General features: G+C 42.7%; 2 protein-coding genes across 2 annotated transcripts; one reads left to right on the forward strand and one right to left on the reverse strand.

Moving 5' to 3' along the window:
- Nucleotides 1-431: 431 nt before the first annotated feature.
- On the reverse strand, nt 432-9918 carry LOC118011175 (cystatin-8-like). The gene is made up of 4 exons (XM_035005736.1): nt 9897-9918; nt 7466-7674; nt 4461-4574; nt 432-515 (listed from the first exon to the last, which is right to left on the reverse strand). The coding sequence occupies exons 1-4, from the start codon at nt 9916-9918 to the stop codon at nt 432-434; spliced, it is 429 nt and encodes a 142-aa protein (XP_034861627.1).
- Nucleotides 9186-9691, forward strand: LOC118011174 (40S ribosomal protein S15). Its single transcript, XM_035005735.1, has one exon. The coding sequence runs from the start codon at nt 9216-9218 to the stop codon at nt 9654-9656; it is 441 nt and encodes a 146-aa protein (XP_034861626.1). The 5' UTR covers nt 9186-9215; the 3' UTR covers nt 9657-9691.
- Nucleotides 9919-19151: the final 9233 nt, after the last annotated feature.

Here is a 19151-nt window from a genome sequence, read left to right on the forward strand (position 1 = left end):
CAGAACTCTCAGGAAGAAGGAGCCTCGGGCCAAAAAGGAGGCTTCCAGAAGGAACCTGTTGAGTTAGCACCCACTGTCTTCAGACCACTGGAAGGGGTTATTACCCAATCAAAAAGGAATCCCTCCTCAGATTTGCAGTGGGGAATGGAATCAGACCTTACTCCATCCTTTGTCCTCAGGGACAAACTTATTCCTGGTGGTGGGTCACCAAGTTGGCCAAAGTCAAGGGGCTTCCCTTGAGGCCAAAAAAAAAAAAAAAGAAAAAGGAATTGGACATACCCATCTTTTGTTACCACCTAATAAGAAACTAGGAAACAAAATAAGCAGAGAGGCTTGCATGAGGAAACCACATTGGTAACACGGTGCGTGCCATTTATCTCTTCACAGAAAAAGGTAGAGATGGTGGTGGTGGGGTGATGCTCCAGAATCCCCTAAGCATCCACACACTGCTTCTTCATCACCATGAATTCACCATTCCAGGGGAGTGCTCCGACCAAAAAACTGCACATTACTTTCTGAAAAAGACCACACCACAACAAAATCAGTAATGCCAAAAAAGAGGGGGAAAAATGTCCTGTTGCTAGCTGGAGGATGGGTCATCAGCCATCAATGAATGCTCCTAGGAATCCCCTAGACCTTTACAGCCATCAGCAGATACCTGGAGGGGTCTCTGTTCCCATAAGAACCAGGGACAGACAGCAAATACTAACAATCATCATGTTTTTCTGGGAGATCAGATGCAAACTTGATTTTATTTTTAATTCTAATATTTTCTATAATGTAAATAAAGCAATTCTGTCAGATATAAACTAATATATGTTATCTTAATAATTAAATAATGTCTTTTAAGTCTAATAATGTCTTTTGTTCTAATAACAAGAGCAATTCGGAGGGCTCTAGGGCCTACCAGCTGTTATTCCAAAGAGCCCGTCTCTCCATTTCAAAATACCATAGAAATGGCAAATGAAATATTCTATGTGTGTGTGATGGATGGATGGATGGATGGATGGATGGATGGATGGATGGATAGGAAGGTAGGTAGATAGATAGATAAATAGCTAGATAATAGAAAAATCTAGCTAGTTAGATAGATAGCTGGATAATACATATATAGCAGTCCTGAAAAAACAGCAAAGAGCATCTTAAATAATTGGAAACATTGAGATGCCATTAGGAGTCAGAGAAAAGAAAGCCTGGTCTCTGCTGAGTTTTGGACGCATGCAAAGGAGGATTATGCAGGTCTTTCTCCCCCCAGAAACCCACAAAAAAAACACCAAATCAAGAGGGTTTTATAGGCAAATTACACAAAACCTTGGCAACCCAAAGCTCTTGTGGTCCCTAAACTGATCCAGAACACACACACAAAAGATGGAAAGTCCTCATTCTCATTATACCAGACCAGAAAAATCCTGAAACCAAAATATAACAGAGGAATAAATTATAACTCAAACTCCCCTAAAACAAAAATCCTAAAAAAAAAAAAAAAAAAAAAATACTGGCAAATGAAAGGCATTTGCGTTTTAAACAATTGCTATCCCTAACACAGTGTTTCCCAGACTTTCCCAGTGATATGAAATATGTGGGGTGTCTGCACCTGGAAATTCTGATGGAATAAATTTGGGATGAGGCCATGGAACATGTGTGTGTGGTTTCACCACATGCTCCAAGTGATTCTTTTTTTTTTTTAATTTTATTTTTAAGTAATCTCTACATCCAATGCAGCATTCAAATTCACAACCCTGAGATCAAGAGTTGCACACTCCACCGACTAAGCCAGCCAGGCGCCCCTCATTCTTAAAATCAGGGAAGATTAAGAGTACTTAATGTATATAATTCCTATATAAAAATCCCTTAAAAAAAAGTGGCATATTGAATTTCACCATATTCTAAAAAACAAGGGTGGACATAACCCATCATGCCCAACAGAATGGTTCCCACAAAGAAAGGTGGCAAGAAAAAGGGACTGTTCTGCCATCAGTGAGTTGACCAGAGAATATACCATCCATGTTCACAGCACATCTATGGAGAAGCCTTCAAGAAGTGTGCCCCCAGGGCACTCAGGGAGAGCTAGAAATTTGCCGTGAAAGGGATGGGTGTGCATACTGACACCAGGCTCAACAAAGCTGTCTGGCCCAAAGGAGTAAAGAATGTCCCATGCCACATCTGTGTGCAGTTGTCCAGAAAATGCAATGAAGACAGACATTCCCTGAACAAGCTTATACATTGAGGTACTAGGTACTTGTCACCACTTTGAACAACCTGCAGTCAGTCAACGTGGATAAGAACTAACTAAGGCAATCCAAGCAATAAGATACCCCCCTAAAAAACCATCTTCCAGATATGTAATAATGACAAAACATTAGTGAATCTATTACTTTATTTCACTAATGGGTCAAAGAAGAACAATTATTTAGTATACTCGGTAGATGCTGGAAGAATAATTGATAGAAGAAACATAATTTAAAAAATAACTCTTGGCTGTCCATCAACAGATGAATGGATAAGAAGATGTGGTATATATATACAATGGAATATTATGCAGCCATCAAAAAATGAAATCTTGCCATTTGCAACAACATGGATGGAACTAGAGGGTATTATGCTAAGCAAAATAAGTCAATCAGAGAAAGACAAGTATCATGTGATCTCACTGACATGAGGATTTTGAGAAACAAGACAGAGGATCATAGGGAAAGGGAGGAAAAAATGGAACAAGATGAAACAGGAGAGGAAGACAAACCATAAGAGACTCCTAATCTCAGGAAACAAACTGAGGGTTGCTGGAGTGGAGAGGGGTGGGAGGGATGGGGTAGCTGGGTGATGGACACTGGGGAGGGTATGTGCTACGGTGAGTGCTGTGAATTGTGTAAGACTGATGAATCACAGACTTGTACCCCTGAAACAAATAATACATTATATGTTAACAAAATTTAAAAAAAGAAAGAAAAAAAATAACTCTTGGCAAACGGAATTGGAGGAATTCCAGAAATCAGCACTTGATATAATATTTAATAATAGGATATAAATACTGAAAGCACTGCCATCAAAGCTGGGAATAAGAAAAACTGCCCAGCATTATTACTCTTCAGCTTTATTCCAAAGACTTGGAAAGAAAAAAAAAAAAAAAAAACCTGTTTTCATTATTGGTAAGTGTGTGCTTAAAAACGTGCACCTTAAAATTTGGGATGGTCCATGGAAACCTTAGATAAGTGAGCTCCTTCAGGACAATTCTCTTTAATTCTTTTTAAGATTTTCTACAACCAGGTAAAAAGCAACAACTTTTCTATAATCCCAATGGATCCAGTAGAAAATATAAATTTGAACCAACCATACTTCTGCTAATAGTAAAAAATAAACAAAAGTAACATAAAAGCCACATGGCATAAAGACATGCTCCCTGCTTAAATGTTTGTCCTGATGGGTATCTGCTGTTAACTGGAAATGATCGGATTTATAAAGTTTGAGCATACAGAGGAAGTTTTAGTGAAACATACTGGAAGTGCACTTTGTTAATAGGCCCTTGCAATTTCCTGTGGCAAGGCTATATGAAGCAGTGGTTCTCAAAGTATGGTCCCACAGCCAGCAGCAGCAGCTGGGAACTTGTTAAGAATGCAAACTTTTGGTTCCCAATCCAGACCTACTGAGTCCAAAACTCTGCAGGTAGGACCTGGCCATCTGGGTTTATTGAGGCTTATTACCTCAATAAATAAATTACCTTCCAGGTAATTCTGATGCCTGCTCACATAAAGAACCACTGGTGTAAACAAAAGCAAAGACACATCTCTTGGGCAAACCTGCAGAAAGCCTTCACCAATATCACACTAAGGACTTAGATGAACCTGGGGTTCTCCCCACCTCTGAGATCAGAAATATGGGCTTGAGGCTAAAAGCCCCTGGCCCAGGTCAGCCCTTTGGTGGGGGTCTTTGGGCTTTTCCATGACCTTCCTGGAAATCATGGTTGAGCCTGGCAAGAATCAACTGTAACTCTGGGGGGATGGGAACAATGTCTGGCCTAGTCACTGCTTAATCTCTAGCACCCAAAATACCACCTGGTGCATAGTAATCTTTAATACATAGCTGAGTGGATGAATGAGTTTCCTTTCGTGCCTTCACAAAGATGAGCAGCTCTGCGGCCAGTAATGGCTAGGTTGCTCATCTGGGTCCAAGAGGACACTTTCAATGAATAGTGTTGTCAAGTTTTCCTGCACCAAAAGGCCAGAGTGGATGAAGCCCTTGCAATAAGAGTGACCCTGACAGCATTCTGCCCCTAGGATGAGGTGTAAGGAAAGGCTCAGAGAGGTTCATCATATTCCCTTGTTCTCTACCCTCTGCTCTAAAGCCCACTTCCGGGGCAAAACTTTGGGAGTAATCCAGACCTCAGAGAGAGGATACAGGCACCTCGAGTTCTTCTATCTAGGGCTCAGAGCAGCCAAGACCATCACAGAATGTTGATCACCTACCTTTTCCAGTTTAGAGTTCTCTTGAATGGCACAGTTTTCAGTACTATTTGAAAACTTTCTGCAATTGCTGCGGCCAATTTCAACATCAATAAAGTATTCCAAACGATCTGTAACCTGTCAATTAACATGGTGCAATTTTATTCAAAAGATTTTTATTTTACTTTTTTAAAGTTTTAGCCAAAAAAAAAAAATCTAAAAAACACTCTCCCCTTCATCTTCTCTCCCTATCTCCTACTCCCTATCCCCTCTTTCCAACATACCTTTAGAGGAAGGCCTGGATTCCTCTGTACACTGATAGCAGTTGGACCCTGGAAACCATTCCCCGGAGCTGTATCCTAGGGGAAAAGTCTCCTTTCCAGTGTGGGGCCCAATGAAGGTGAAACCTTCTAATTCCATTTTCTGTCCCAAAGTCCAGGGCATGCCGCATGCTCCATGAAGGATCAGGGAGAAGAATGAGGTCACCAGAACCATCAGCTCTCCTGGGCCTGAGATATTACAGGTTCCCACAGGCCAGAAGAAAGGACAGGCCCTGCGGCCACATTGGATGTTCCTCCCTGATTCCTTTTCCACAACCCCCTCAGAGTCTGTTATCTGGTGACATTTCCTGCTTTGGAGGGCTTCTCCACAACCTCAGCAAGCAGTCCTTAAAGGGCCCATGCCAGCTGGAGTTGGTCTTGCTGTTCTCTGTTGAGTGTTTAGTAAGCAGAGAAGCAGTGGGTTTACAGCAAGGCATCAGTAGTTTCTGAACTCATTAATGGCTGAGTGTGGTTAAGGCCACTCGAGAAGCTCATTTAAATCAGCTTTCATCTGGTTTTAAGAGATTACAGCAGGAGACAAAAGGGGTATCTTTCCTCATTGCTATCTTCAAGCCTTTAATAAAATTGTATTACTTTTAGCTACATTCCAAAGAATTAACAAGGTGACTCTGGCCTGCCATGGGGGAGAAGCTGGTTAGCTGACATCAAGAAGAGACTGGCAGAGCTGCCTGTTGGGTTGGAGTGTTAAGTTGGGTACCTTCAAGGCCCTGAATGGTCTAGTCCCTGCCCACCTCTCTGTCCAGTCACACTGGCTCCTTTGAGTTGCTGAATGGGTCATGCCCCTTCCCAGTGGCAGCCAGCTATGCGTAACTGCTCTTCCCAACCCCTGTGCAGCCCCCCAATCCTCCTGGGCTCCCCTCCTGTAACAGATCTGTGAGTGGTGTCCATGTCCTTTGCTCTTCCCAAACACACTGCCACTTCCTGGGGCTCCCTGCCTGGAGGTTTCCTGACCAGCAAGAGCGAAGAGTAGTTCTTAGCCAACAATGGATGGGAGTTGATGGGTAAGCAACTGAGCTTCCCTCCTGCAGGGTGGCCAAACTCTGAGGCAGGCTCTGCATCCTTTCCCGAGGCCCCAGGGAGGCCCATTGCGGTCATCTGCACAGTAACTCACTCTGTTCTGGCCACTTCCCTGACTTCTCGCCCTTCTCATCCAGCCTCCTGGTGCTTACTGGGATGGCCTCCCAAATAAACTACTGGCACTTGAATTCTAGCATTGGGATCTGTTGTGAGAAACCTAAACGAAAACACTTCCCACCAGCATCCTTCACCTGATTCCCTCCTAGTCTGCCCTCAGGTTTGGCACCAATATCACTCCCTAGAGAGGTGGTTCTTGGCCTTGACTGTGTATTGGGATCACCTGGAAAGTTTTAACACCTACTGATACCTGGGTCCTACCTAGAGATCCTCATTTAATTGGTGACGGTGAGGCCAGTGCAGTAGGACATTTGCAAGCTCCTCAGGTGAGAGCCTATCCGAGGAACCCTTCCTCTGACCTCCGGACTCCTGGGTACCACGCCACCAGGTCAGATGCCCCAGCTCTCATTCTGGGTTTGGCACTGTTTCTTTCTGATTAGACTGCTGGCTCCCTAGGAGTGTGATTATTTCTGTCCATCTCACCACCCCATGTACATCCGCTGGCATAGGGCTGCTTGGGAGAAACTCGCTGAATATGTGTGCTACTTGAATACCAAAGACAGACAACTGCAAAGGGGTCTGGAGAAGTTACAAGAGACAGAATCCATCCCCCTACTTCAAAGGGATGCAAGAGTTCCCCGGGGGATTGTGCAGCATGCCAGTCAATAAACAGAGCGCCATCAGCATGATATACTGGAAATACGGGCTGTTGGTTCACAAGGTCCCAAAGGGAGGGGGTCATAGGTGCCAACATGTACACTGGCTCAGTTCCTGCAAATGGACACGCCATATGGAGAATATAAAAACTGAAGTCAACTCTGCCAACAAGGACCTCTCTGCTGAGTATCCTTACAATTCACTCCTGCAAGTTTCATGGTGGAATTACAAGCCACACCACCAACCCGCAGACTGAGGATGGTACAGTCAGCTCAGTTCTAGCTCTGGGAGCTTTTTCTTGACCATGGCATGCAGGACCACATGATGCAAGCTCCGGGAAGCATCATTCTCAATAGAATCCAACTAAGCAATGCTTCCTAGCCTTGGGCCATGCATGACCCTGCGAGGAGGGATACATTTTTATGAACATAGAATCAGAATGTCTCCACTTCTACTAAACAAATGTTGGATTCAAAGAATTATAGACTATAGGAGGAGAGACTTTATTACCTACACATTAGATAAGCCGCATGTCTCTTTTCAACCGCACAATCTACGTTATGTGGATAAATTGAAATGTTGCCCATGGCAGCATTATTGCAAAATATTCATGGCACTCAATTTGTCTCCCAGCCCTAGCAAATACAAATCATGAACATGTGATTTGCAGTTTGGAGTTTACATGAGTTAGCACACATAAAGTACTTAGAACAACAGTGGAAGCATATATAGAAAGTGCAGTGGTGTCACAGTGATCTGCAAATGTGTAAGTACTTGATCACTCACATATTTAGGACTTTTATATATCATTGTTTTTCTCCCATGCCTACCCTCTCAGTCCAGCTTCAATCTCTCCCACCATAGGCACACATGCATGGTGCGAGGGAACACCTTTACCTGCAGTTGGACTTGTACTGTCTTGACCACCTGGAAGAGGTACTTATCCTCACTCTCTTTGTTGTATTCTTGCATGGCAAACCAGAGACACTGCTTCACGTTGGCATTCGAGGCATTGATCACTTTCAATTCCCTCAACACCTTGACCTTATTCTTGCCTGGGTCTGTGCTGGCCACCAGGGCCACCAAAATGGTAAGCAGGAGCAAGCAGGACCCCCAGGATCTAGTCATGATCCCTCCATCCAGGGACACAAGTGAGCCTCCTCGTCCTCCCATGGCTGGAGCTTCAGGTGAGGTGGGATGGATGTGGTCGCTGCAGGTTCAAAGATCTAAAACAGCTTCAGCCCAGCTGGATTCAAGAAAGAACCATTAGGTTCACCCTTTAAGGCTACCCCTGTCTCCAAGGAAATCAACCCACAAGAAACGAGTTAAAGAGTCCCCGTTACCAGGTATCCGCCCTCCATCCCCTGAATGTGGTCTGCAATTTCATGGAGAACACTTAGACCCAGGTCTGCCAGGACCTACCCGGGTCACCTCAAGCCCACTCCTGGTTCTGCACCTCAGCCTGTAAGATGTGACTGTGAAAAGTGTTGCTGCCCCAAGTTTTCCTGGCCCTGGCTCTCTGGGGACTTTCCAACCTGCCGTACCCACTGGCTGCCCCCTCTTCCTTGTGTAGTTGGCTGTGGCCCACACCCCAGCCGTGGTTCTCCTGGGCCCCTAGCACTCAGTTTGTGCCTAAGCCCTGGTCAGGGGTCTCCCTCAGTCCTGAACTCTGCTCTGCCCATGCCCCTGTAGGCAGGGCACACTTTGTGATGTAATCCAGCACCTGTGACACAGCCACTGTCCTCCAGTGCAGACAGCTCACACACAGCAGGCAAGCTGTGGGGACCACCCAGAGGTCTCCTGCCCACCTGAGCAGTGATCCCAGCTTCCCAAATGCCTGGCCTCTGGACCGCTCTGTTTGGACCAATAGCACCTCCCTCTGCCGTCCCGCAAGGGTGAGGGTCACCCAGCCAACCTGATGGCCGAACCTGTGCCTTAGCGGGAGGGGGCCCATGCATCCCCTGAGCTCTGGGAAATTCTGCTTCTCTGTGAAAATCCCAAATCAATGTCCAGCAAGTTCCTGGAGGGGCCGAGAGGTGGGCATTGGTCCCGGGGCCAGAAGATTGATGGGCTCTTGACCATGAGAAGTGGCAATATATAGGAAACAATATGCAGGTATAAGTCTGCCTGGCAGGTTGTAAATTGTTGCAGTGTGAATATACCATATTGTATTTTAACTGCCTATTAATGGATGTTTTGTTTCCCATTTACAGCTGTTACAAACAGTACTGTAGTGGACAATACTTTTCCAATATCTTTGTGAAATTACCCAGGTATTTCTGTATAATAAACGACTAGATGGAAAATTGATGCAAAAGCTTCACTTAAATTAAAATTTAGTATATATTGCCCAACTGTTAATCATGTATTAATAATGTATTAATGATTTTGAAATTTTGCTACACGTTAAAAGCACCTGGGGAGTTTTAAGAAGGACCTAGGCCACTCCGACCAATAAAATCAATCTTGGGCGAGGGCCCAGCGAAGAGGAAGCCATCCCAGGTTCCAGTGTGTAGCCGTGTCTGAGAACCAGTGTGCTGCATTTGTCCTCTTGAGTATCAATATACACGTGAACCAGGAGGCAAAACACTAAAAATGATCTTCGTAAATAAAAACTTTTATTAAGCTTTTCTGGAGGGCTGACAAGATGGCGGAGGTGGAGCAGAAGAAGAAGCGCACGTTCCGCAAGTTCACGTACCGCGGCGTGGACCTGGACCAGCTGCTGGACATGTCCTACGAGCAGCTGATGCAGCTGTGCAGCGCGCGGCAGCGGCGCCGGCTGAACCGCGGGCTGCGCAGGAAGCAGCAGCACTCGCTGCTCAAGCGCCTGCGCAAGGCCAAGAAGGAGGTGCCGCCGATGGAGAAGCCCGAGGTGGTGAAGACGCACCTGCGGGACATGATCATCCTGCCGGAGATGGTGGGCAGCATGGTGGGGGTCTACAACGGCAAGACCTTCAACCAGGTGGAAATCAAGCCCGAGATGATCGGCCACTACCTGGGCGAGTTCTCCATCACCTACAAGCCTGTGAAGCACGGCAGGCCGGGCATCGGGGCCACGCACTTGTCCCGCTTCATTCCCCTCAAGTAGCCCGTCTGCCCAATAAAGGCACAGACTTGTCTAGTCCGGAAAAACAAACAAACAAACAAACAAAAAAACTTTTATTAAAAAATGCAAGTCATCTTGATCACACTTTATGTGCACCCACATCTTCAACCACATCTCTAATAGCCTCTCCCACCGCACCAAGGACCAAGTGGCACCCTGCCTCTACACCCAGGCCCAGCCTCCTTACCAGGGCTTGATATTTCCTCACCTCCACCCAGAGGCTCAGCCACCTGCAAGTCTCCATATGAATGTCACCGCCTCCACCCAAATCTAAAGTGTCTCTCCCACCTACTCCCAGCTACTCTTGCCTACCCTCACCTATTCCCAGCTACTCCCCTCTACTCCTAGCTACTCCCCCTACTCTCACCTACTCCCACCTATCCCCAACTACTCCTGTCTATTCCCAGCTATTCCCACTTACTTCCAGCTACTCCCAGCTACTCCTGCAAGAGTCATTCATTGCTCCTCAGGCCAAGCGGATAATTAAGGACCAACCCCAAAGACATAGCCCAGTAGACAGGGAACCCACTTCAGAAGGTCTTTGGAGCAAGGAGTCCCACCACCCCAGGTCCCACTGAGCCTGTGTTGCTAGAGTAACTCCATAAACTACCCCTTAACCCTTTCTTAATTAATTGCCAAGTTCAAAACATCTGTTTGATTTTCTCTGACTCTAGGTGCATTTGAGTTTTTTGTTTGCTTGTCTTTTTCTTTTCTTACAAACCCTAGTGGCCCAGAGTTTGCTTAAACATCATCCTTTCCTTTGTTCATGACACACCTGGCATTGGTTCATGTGTGGCTGTATAAGACAGCGAACAACCCACAATCCATCACCTAAACCAAGAGCCAGAATATTATCAATATCTGACAATATGTGCTCCTTTGTTATCCAGGACACCCCGTATCATCCCTGCCTTTACTCAAGAGTTTAATCACCAGTATCTGCATACCTGACATGCTCAGTTTTGCTCGGTTTTGTACTCTATAAAAGGGTATCTACCACAGTGTATATAAGACTCCTGGGACTTAGATTTTTACATTCAGCGTTATATAACCAAGTGTTACAGACTGAGTCATTGCTGCAATCCTCCAAGCTCTCCTGTTTAAGAATACTTCCTCTGTACCCTCTGCAGTGACTTCTCAGGGCCTCCCCTACAGTGGATGGAATATATTTCTCCATTCATGTGATGGGTTTGAGCATATGGCTGGTTTACCACTGTGCAGTAGAGGCAGAAGTGACCATGTGTCAGGATAATGGTGAGATGTGAAGACATACTGCATTTGTCCACTTGTCCTCAGGTGATTCTCCAAGGTAAGGGGTGCCCAGGGATGTAGTCTGAGAATGTGCTATGTAGGAATACCTAGTCTGGACTCCAGAACAATATTCTGAACCCACCTGAAAGTGAGTCCACGTGCCTCAACCTAAAGTGAAGCCACAGCAGCACGCCTCCTAGAGCAGTGTAGTGTAAGTGCCTGATGTAAAGTTTATTGATTGTAATGTAAGTAATATATGGAGCTATTGACTTCCAAGGCATTCATTTCAAAGATGTCTACCTCAAACAAACACTGCAGCTTTAGGACACAGCTACTAGCAAACAATAAGATAAGGAAGCAGGCCACCCCAACCATGAATGTCTCTTTTTCAGAAAGCCCTGGGTGACTTAGATACCTGACCATGTGAGTGACCCTGCTTCTCCCTTCCTATGCTCCACCTCTTGCTCTTTTTTTTTAAGTTTTTTTTTTTTTAATTTATTTAAGTAACCTCTACACTCAACATGGGGCTCAATCTCACGACCCTGAGATCAAGAGTCACACACTCTTCCAACTGAGCCATCCAGATGTCCCTCCACTTCTGGCTGTTATACTTTAAATTCACTGATAAAGAGTGAACCTATAAAACCCTGGATACCCCACCCTCAGCCTCTAATAAAGGTGAAGCCCCAGGTCTGTGCTCTCTCTCTCTCTCTCTATTGAGACCTCACTGTACCAGGGAGGTGTACCATGTACCCACTAGGACTTGTGAGTAAATAAATTTTGTTTTCCAAAGTTCCCTGATAGTTTTGCTGAGGTGTGTCTTGCTATTATAATTGAACCATAAGGGCCAGTCCAACCACATTATCCTGGTGCAGCATAGGGGGAATATCTGTGGGGCTTGCTATTAGAAAAGACAGGCCCAAGTGTTGCCTCAAGCAACACTGTGAATAGGCTGACAACTGTCAACCAAGCTACAGTCAGCCTTCAGACCCATACACCAGATAATGGATGTTCACTACAAGGGTTCACTACAAGGGTAAGGAATAAGTTAGTATACAACATTTCTTTGCCAAGAGCTGACTAGTACACTAAAATACACCCAATTAAAACAGTATTGCTTGTGTGTTCCCACTTCTGCAGACGTTGGCACTTCTACTTTTCTCCTTTACATCAGTTCATTTTTCTGTTTCTTATCTTGTTGTCCTCTCTTGCTGACTTCTGAGAGCATTTCCCAGACAGCTTGTCCACCCTGTGATTCACTCCTCTCGTGTCCATCTTAATACCCTATCCATTTCCCTGCTATACCTATTCACCCCTTGGGTTTTTTATATCTAGTATTTCCATGTGATTCTTTTTTTCTTCTTTTTTTAAAATAAATGTTTGTCTTTTTTTTCATATTATGAAAACCTTTCTTTACCTTCTTAAACATTTTATCTTGTTTGTTTTAAATTTTTTAGCCATCTTTTCTGACAATTCTGCTTCAGAAGGTATATTATAGAGCAGAGATCAGCAAACTTATTCTGTAAAGAAGCAAATAGAAAATATTTTATGCTTGGCAGCCCATGTGGTCTCTAAGAATTTCTCAGCTGAACCACTATAACATGAAAGCCACCAGAGGCAATATGCCTCTGTTCCAATAAATAAGTATGTCTGCTCCAATAAAATTATTTATAAAAACATGCTGTGGGCCAGATTTGGTCATGGACCATAGTTTGATCATTCTTATTTAGAGTATTAAGTTGAACCACAGGGAATTGCTAATATTTGACTGGTACTGATCTATAAAAATAGTGGTTTTGTATGGTTTGGCTTAATAATTGTACTCTTCAGGTATTTAGTTCTTTTGGCCTGCAGGTCCACATTCCCCCGAGATATATCAGCTGCTCTGTCTGGAATTGTGACCTGGATTAAGACTCTAAATTGACTGAATTTAAGGAAGAGAGAGGGGATGCATCCCAGAGTATAAAGGCCCAGGGACCCTAGAGGCTTCATCAATCACCTCCTTTGCTGCCACCCCACCAAGCAATGCCTGCAGTGAGGGATTCACCCTTAAATTCTGATGAGGCAACCTTAAGAGCAGGCAGGCCCCTTAAAATGCAATCCACTTGTTTTGGTTTTCTGTTGCTGCTATAACACATTACCATAGACTGAGCAGCTTAAAATAAACAGCACAGATTCATTATCTTACAGGTCTGGAGGTCAGAAGTCCAGAACAACTTTCACTGGGCTGAACTCAAAGTACAGGCAGGGCTGCACTCCTTCTGGAGACTACAGGGAAACGCATTTTTTTTTTCTTTTCCAGCTTCCAGAGGCTGCCTAAATCTTTTGGTTCAGTGCCCCTTCCTCCATGAAGCCTCTTCAAATCTATATATATCACCTTCTTTCTCTCTCTCTGTCAAGCTCTATCTCCCCTCTGCTGCTTCCATCTTCACATCTCTGTCTCTGACTCTGATTCTGAGCCTCCTGCCTCCCCCATTATAAGGACCTTTGTGGTTACAGTGGACCTATCCATATAATCCAGAACAATCTCCCCATTTCAAGATTCTCCATTGCATTTGCAAAGTCCTACATGCAAAATGCATTCACCCCAAGCCAACATTCCCACCAGGAATCCATTACACTACCACACCAGGAGATTTGGGGTAGGCTACATAGCTGCCTGGAAGTAGACCCTTGATTTTCCACTGGTTTTCACCAACTCCTCTTTCTGGAAAGAATCTTGCTGTGTTCTTAACCCAATCCCTGGTACCTGCAACCTTGGAGGATGCTGCCAATTTCTGTGGTGGAAAGGTAAATAACGATTACCACAAAACATGAGTAAACCTATAGCCTCCAGTCACCCCAGGAGTCTCACATAGTTTTTGTTTTATTATGCTTTGCTAGTTTACTAGAATCTAAGTTTTTCTCATTTCTGTAATCTTTCTAGCATGGATCCTAGGAGCGAGCCAGCAGCTTATGGTAGTTTACCAGCTTGGCTGGATGTGGGAGCCAGAGGGGTAAAAAAGCATGAAAATGGTCTTGAAGTTAAATGAGCAATAACCACGAGAATAAAAACAGAATGGAACCATCAGGAGAAACTTCAATTTACCCATTGAAAAGCAGATTAGGAGGGCAAAAACATAAAATGAAAAAATACAATGAATGCAAGTATTGAAAATGGCAGAGAAGATATGTAGTATAATAGTAATAAAAGTAGCTCACTAAATAAAATGTCAAAATTCACAGATTGGATTTTTTAAAAGGACCCAAACATGTTGTCTCTACAAAAGATACATTTAAGACAAAAAGACACAGAAAAAATAAAAATAAAAGGATAGAAAAATATTTAGGCAAATATGAAGCAAAAAAAATTAGAGCATCAATCTTAATAAATGACAAAATAAGGATTAAAACCAAAAAATAGAGTCATAAGAAACTGTGGTAGAGAGAACTCTAAGATGACCCCCAGGATATACCCCCTGGTATATATACCCTGCATAATCCCCTCCCACTGATTGTGGGTAGGACATGTAAATATAATGGGATACTAGTCCTGTGATGAGGTTGGGTAATATGGCGAAGAGGAAGACATTTTGAAGAAGTAATTAAGATCCCTAATCAGAGATCTTTAAGATAATACAAAGGGACCTTATCCTGGATAGAGCTGACCTAATCAAATGAGTCCTTTAGAAGAGGGTCTAGAGAGGATTTTCACTTTCAGGATGGTAGAATAAAGAGCTGCATGGATCCATTACTCATAAAGTGTGAGAAACCCAAACTAGCCCCAAAAATCTTGCAAAAAAAAAAAAGACAAAGTTGGAGAACTGACACTTTCCAATCTCAAATTTTACTCCAAAGCTACAATAATCCTAACAGTGTGGTCCTGGCATAAGGATAGACATATAGCTCAATGGAATGGAACTAAGAGTCCTTAGAGTAAACGCTCATATTTTATAGTTATTGAGTTTTGACACGGGACCCAAGACAATTCAATAGGAAAAGAAGAATTTTTCAACAAGTAGTGCTGGAGCAACTTGATATCCACATGAAGAATGAAGTTGGAATCCTACCACACACCATATACAAAAATTAACTCAAAATAGATTAAAGACCCAAATGTAAAAACTAAAATAAAATCCTTAAAAGAAAACATGGGTGTAAATATTTGTGACCTTTGATTAGGCAACACTTTCTGAAGCATGATACCAAAAGTACAAGCACCCAAATTAAAAATAGATAAAAGGACTTAATCAAAATGAAAAACTTTTGTGTTTCAAGAGACATTATCAAGAAAGTGAAAAGACAACCCACATAATGGCAGAAAAACTTTGAAAATCATCTATGACTTAAGAGATTTGGAATATATAAAAAATACTACAACTCAATAATAAAAATACAAATAACCCACTAAAAGATGGGCAAAATATCTGAATAGACATCTCTGCAAAGAAGATATGCAAATGTCCAATAAACACATGAGATGTTCAACTTTATTAGCCATTGGGAGTATGCAACTCAAAGCTGCAATGAGCTATCACTGCATACCACTGGGATGACTAGAATAAAAAAGATGGATTATTTCAAGTCTTGGCAAGCATGTAGAAAAATTGGAATCCTCATACACTGCTAGTGGAAGGGTAAAGTGGTGCAACTACTTTGGAAAACAATCTGGCAGTTCTTCAAATAATTAAAGAATAGAATTACCATACATTCCAGCCATACTACTCCTAGGAATATACCGAAGAGAAAAATTATGTCCTCACAAAAATGTATATACAGCACTATTACTCATGATTAATGAAAAGTGGAAACAACCCATATATCTATCAAGTAAAGAATGGATAAAATATAATGTGGTATATCCACACAATAGAATATTATTAAGCAATAAAAAGGAATGAAGTACTGATTACATGCTATAGCATGAATGAACCCTGGAAGCATTAGGTTAAGTGAAAGATGCTAAGTTATTAATATCGTATGATTCCATTTATGTGAAACATCCAGAGTAGGCAAATCTATATGGACAGAAAGTTAGTTGCTGATAGGGCTGGGGCAGAGGAATATTGGGAACTGGAGGATGATACCTAAGGAGTGTGGCATTTCTTTTTGTGGTAATGAAAATATTCTAAGATTGATTCTGGTGACGGATGCACAACTTTGTGAATATAGTAAAATCCATTGAATTGCACATGTTAAATGAGTGCATTGTATGGCATATGGATCATATCTCATGAAAGCTGCGTTTGTTTTTTTGTTTTTTGTGTGTTTTTTTTGGAAAAAACAAAAAGATAATCTAGAGGTAAAAGAAAAGAGGCAGCAGAGACACTTGTCTATTGGCCTTGAAAGAGCAAATGCTCGTGTTGAGTGGAAGACCATGTTGGCAGAAGACAGCAGCCTCTAACAGTTGAGAGCCTCAGTCCTACAACCGCAGGAAGTGAATTCTGCCAACTACCACATGAGCTTGGAGGAGGACTCCATCTTGGGTGAGTCCCCAGTCTTGTCCAACACTTGGAGGCAGCCTGGAAAGACCCTGAACAGAGGACCCAGATAAGTCTGACCCACAGATACAATGAGATAATAAATGAGTATTGTTTTAAGCTGCTAAATGTGTGGTTATTTGTAGCATAGCATAGAAAAACTAATAAAGGAACAAAAATGGACAAAAGACAAAAATAGAACAAGAAGATACACTCATCAAAATATTTATAAGCCTAGCAATAGCCTAACACACACCTGGCAAGAAATGAGACGGCTGCAGGGGAAAGCAGGTAAAAGTGGTCAGCTTTTTATCTGATTAATCTGAAGCAAAAAGTTGATAGATCAAGAAGCCCAAAAACAAGCAGAGATCAAAAGCCTGAAGAATACATTAACAAGTTCTAGTATGAAATGCCACACTCCACATTAAAACTCACAAAATTTAGGATGTCTATTCAACAAAAGATACTATTCACAAAAGTCAAAAAAGACTTTTGCCAAATCTGAGACTAAGAAATGAACTAATGTTGTGAGCCAGGCATTGTCAGAGGGAAAACCTAGCAGTCTGAGCATATCAAAAGATATTCAAACCCACTGGTAACCAAAGAAGTGAAAATAGGTATCACCAGTGAAATGGATTACTCCTTTTCACCTACTAGGCTATCAAAGATGAGAAAGCTAGATGAGACTGATCACAGGGACACAGGAGGGCTTCTGCACATCTAGGGAGTGTGAGAACTGGTGCTTCCATTCTGGAGAATAAATTGAGGGTGTGCAAAGCCCAGGACACAACAATTCTGATCCTGAGTACCAGTCCAAGGAATTTCTCAGGACATCCATAAAGAACCTAAAGGAAGATGTTCACTGCAGCAGATTTGATGCGGGAGTCAAAAACCACCTGGGGGTAAAGGAAATGTGGGTAAAATGGTGGACACCTCCCCACAAAGCACAATGCAGAGGTTGGAAGCTAGACTGGATGTATACAGAGAAGATTCATTCTTACTTCCAAGAGTCTAAGATTCCAAGAATGGATCTTTTAAAAGACAATACTAACAGGAAAATGTCAAATTCAAAAGAAGATATATAACACAACCCAATTAAATAACTATTATGGACACAAAACAATACTACCCACTCTTCCAGAAAACCGATGTAAAGGCACACACAAAAGTCATGAGAATGGTTGCCTAAAAAGAGGGGCAGGGGACTAGAATAGGTGTGGAAAAAAAAGACAGTGACTGAATGAATGAATGGCAAGCAGGCAAACCAGAGAGGACCCCAGGGTTCTGGAGAGGGTGAGGGGGCAGGACTAGGAGTGGAAAAGTACTGAGAACTGAGTCAGAGTGGAGACAGGTGTCAAGTGCCCCTATTCCATGAAGAGGTCCCCCTATGCAGTGTCTCTTGAGCATCTTCTCCATGGGAGGGAGGGGCATGTGAGTCCCTGCCTTAAATTCTTTCCACAGAATACAAAATGTGTGCATGAGGCTGGTGGGGAAGGCCAGCCTCCCCCTTAAACCTACCAGGTGAGCCTTTATAATTACCTGCAGCCTGAAAAGTTACTCATACCAGTGTGGCCTGGAACCATCTCCTCAGAGAGGAGCCCCGCAGAAGTTTCTCTCCCTCTGCAACACATCCTCCAACTCCATCCACCTTAATCTCCAGGTCACTTCAAAGAGAAAGCCAATACAGAGGACAGGGAGGGTTCACAGAAACAAGGGAAGCTTCTTCTGATCTCTGGAAGTCTCTAACATTTTCTTATTGATTGATTTCCAGCCTAATTTCATCATGGTCATGGAATGGTGTCAGGCCTGTAAATTTTGTTAAGAATTACTTGTGGTACACAATTGATCAATTCTGGAAATATTTCATGTGCACTTGAAAAGCGCATGTATTGGGGCACCCGAGTGGCTCAGTTGGTTAATCGTCTGATTTTTTATTTCGGCTCAGGTCATGATCTCAGGGTTGTGAGATTGAGCCCTGCATTGTCAGGCTCCACAATGGGTGTGGAGTCTGCTTAAGATTCTCTCTCTCCCTCTCCCTCTGCCCCTTCCCCCCCTCTAAAAAAAAAAGAAACAAAGAATGAAAGAAACGAGCATGTATTCATGGTCAATGTTTGAGTGGTGTTCAGTACAAGTCAAGGACAAGTTGATATGTCTCTATGGGAACTTCAGAACTTGGCTGATGTCCTGTTCAGCTGAGTTTTATCAGCTCCTGTGGTTTGTCTTTGTACTCTATCTGTGATTGTGGATTTGATTATCTTTCCTTTTTATTCATTCTGTTTCTGCTTTGAGTATTCTGAGATAGGTACTTACACACTTAGAGTTGTTATATCTTCCTAGTAAATAATATTTTCATCAGTAAAATGTCCACCTTTATTTCAGCACTGCCTCTTGTCTTAGAGTTTATTTTATGGAGTCTTAGTACTGTTACACTGACATTTTTTGGTTGGCATTGACATAATATACTTTAATCTGTTCTTATTTTCCCATATCTCTGTGTTCTTATATTTGAGATGTGTTTCCTTTTAGTTTTGCCTTCTTGTATTTTTTCAGTAGTCAACTAACCATGTCTTTTAATTATAGTACACAATTCATTTACATCATCCTAGCCACATTGACTACTGTTCAGCTTTGTGCTACTATTTTCATGTGTACTAATTCTATATGTATTTAACAATCTTCAATACAATATCATGATTGTACATGTCAAAATATCTAGATTTATCCACATATTCATCCTCCTGATGTATTTGTTCTTTTCTTCCTACCA

Source organism: Mirounga leonina, unplaced genomic scaffold, assembly GCF_011800145.1.
Source record: "Mirounga leonina isolate KUSES-001 unplaced genomic scaffold, KU_Mleo_1.0 Mir_150, whole genome shotgun sequence".
Lineage (NCBI taxonomy): Eukaryota > Metazoa > Chordata > Mammalia > Carnivora > Phocidae > Mirounga > Mirounga leonina.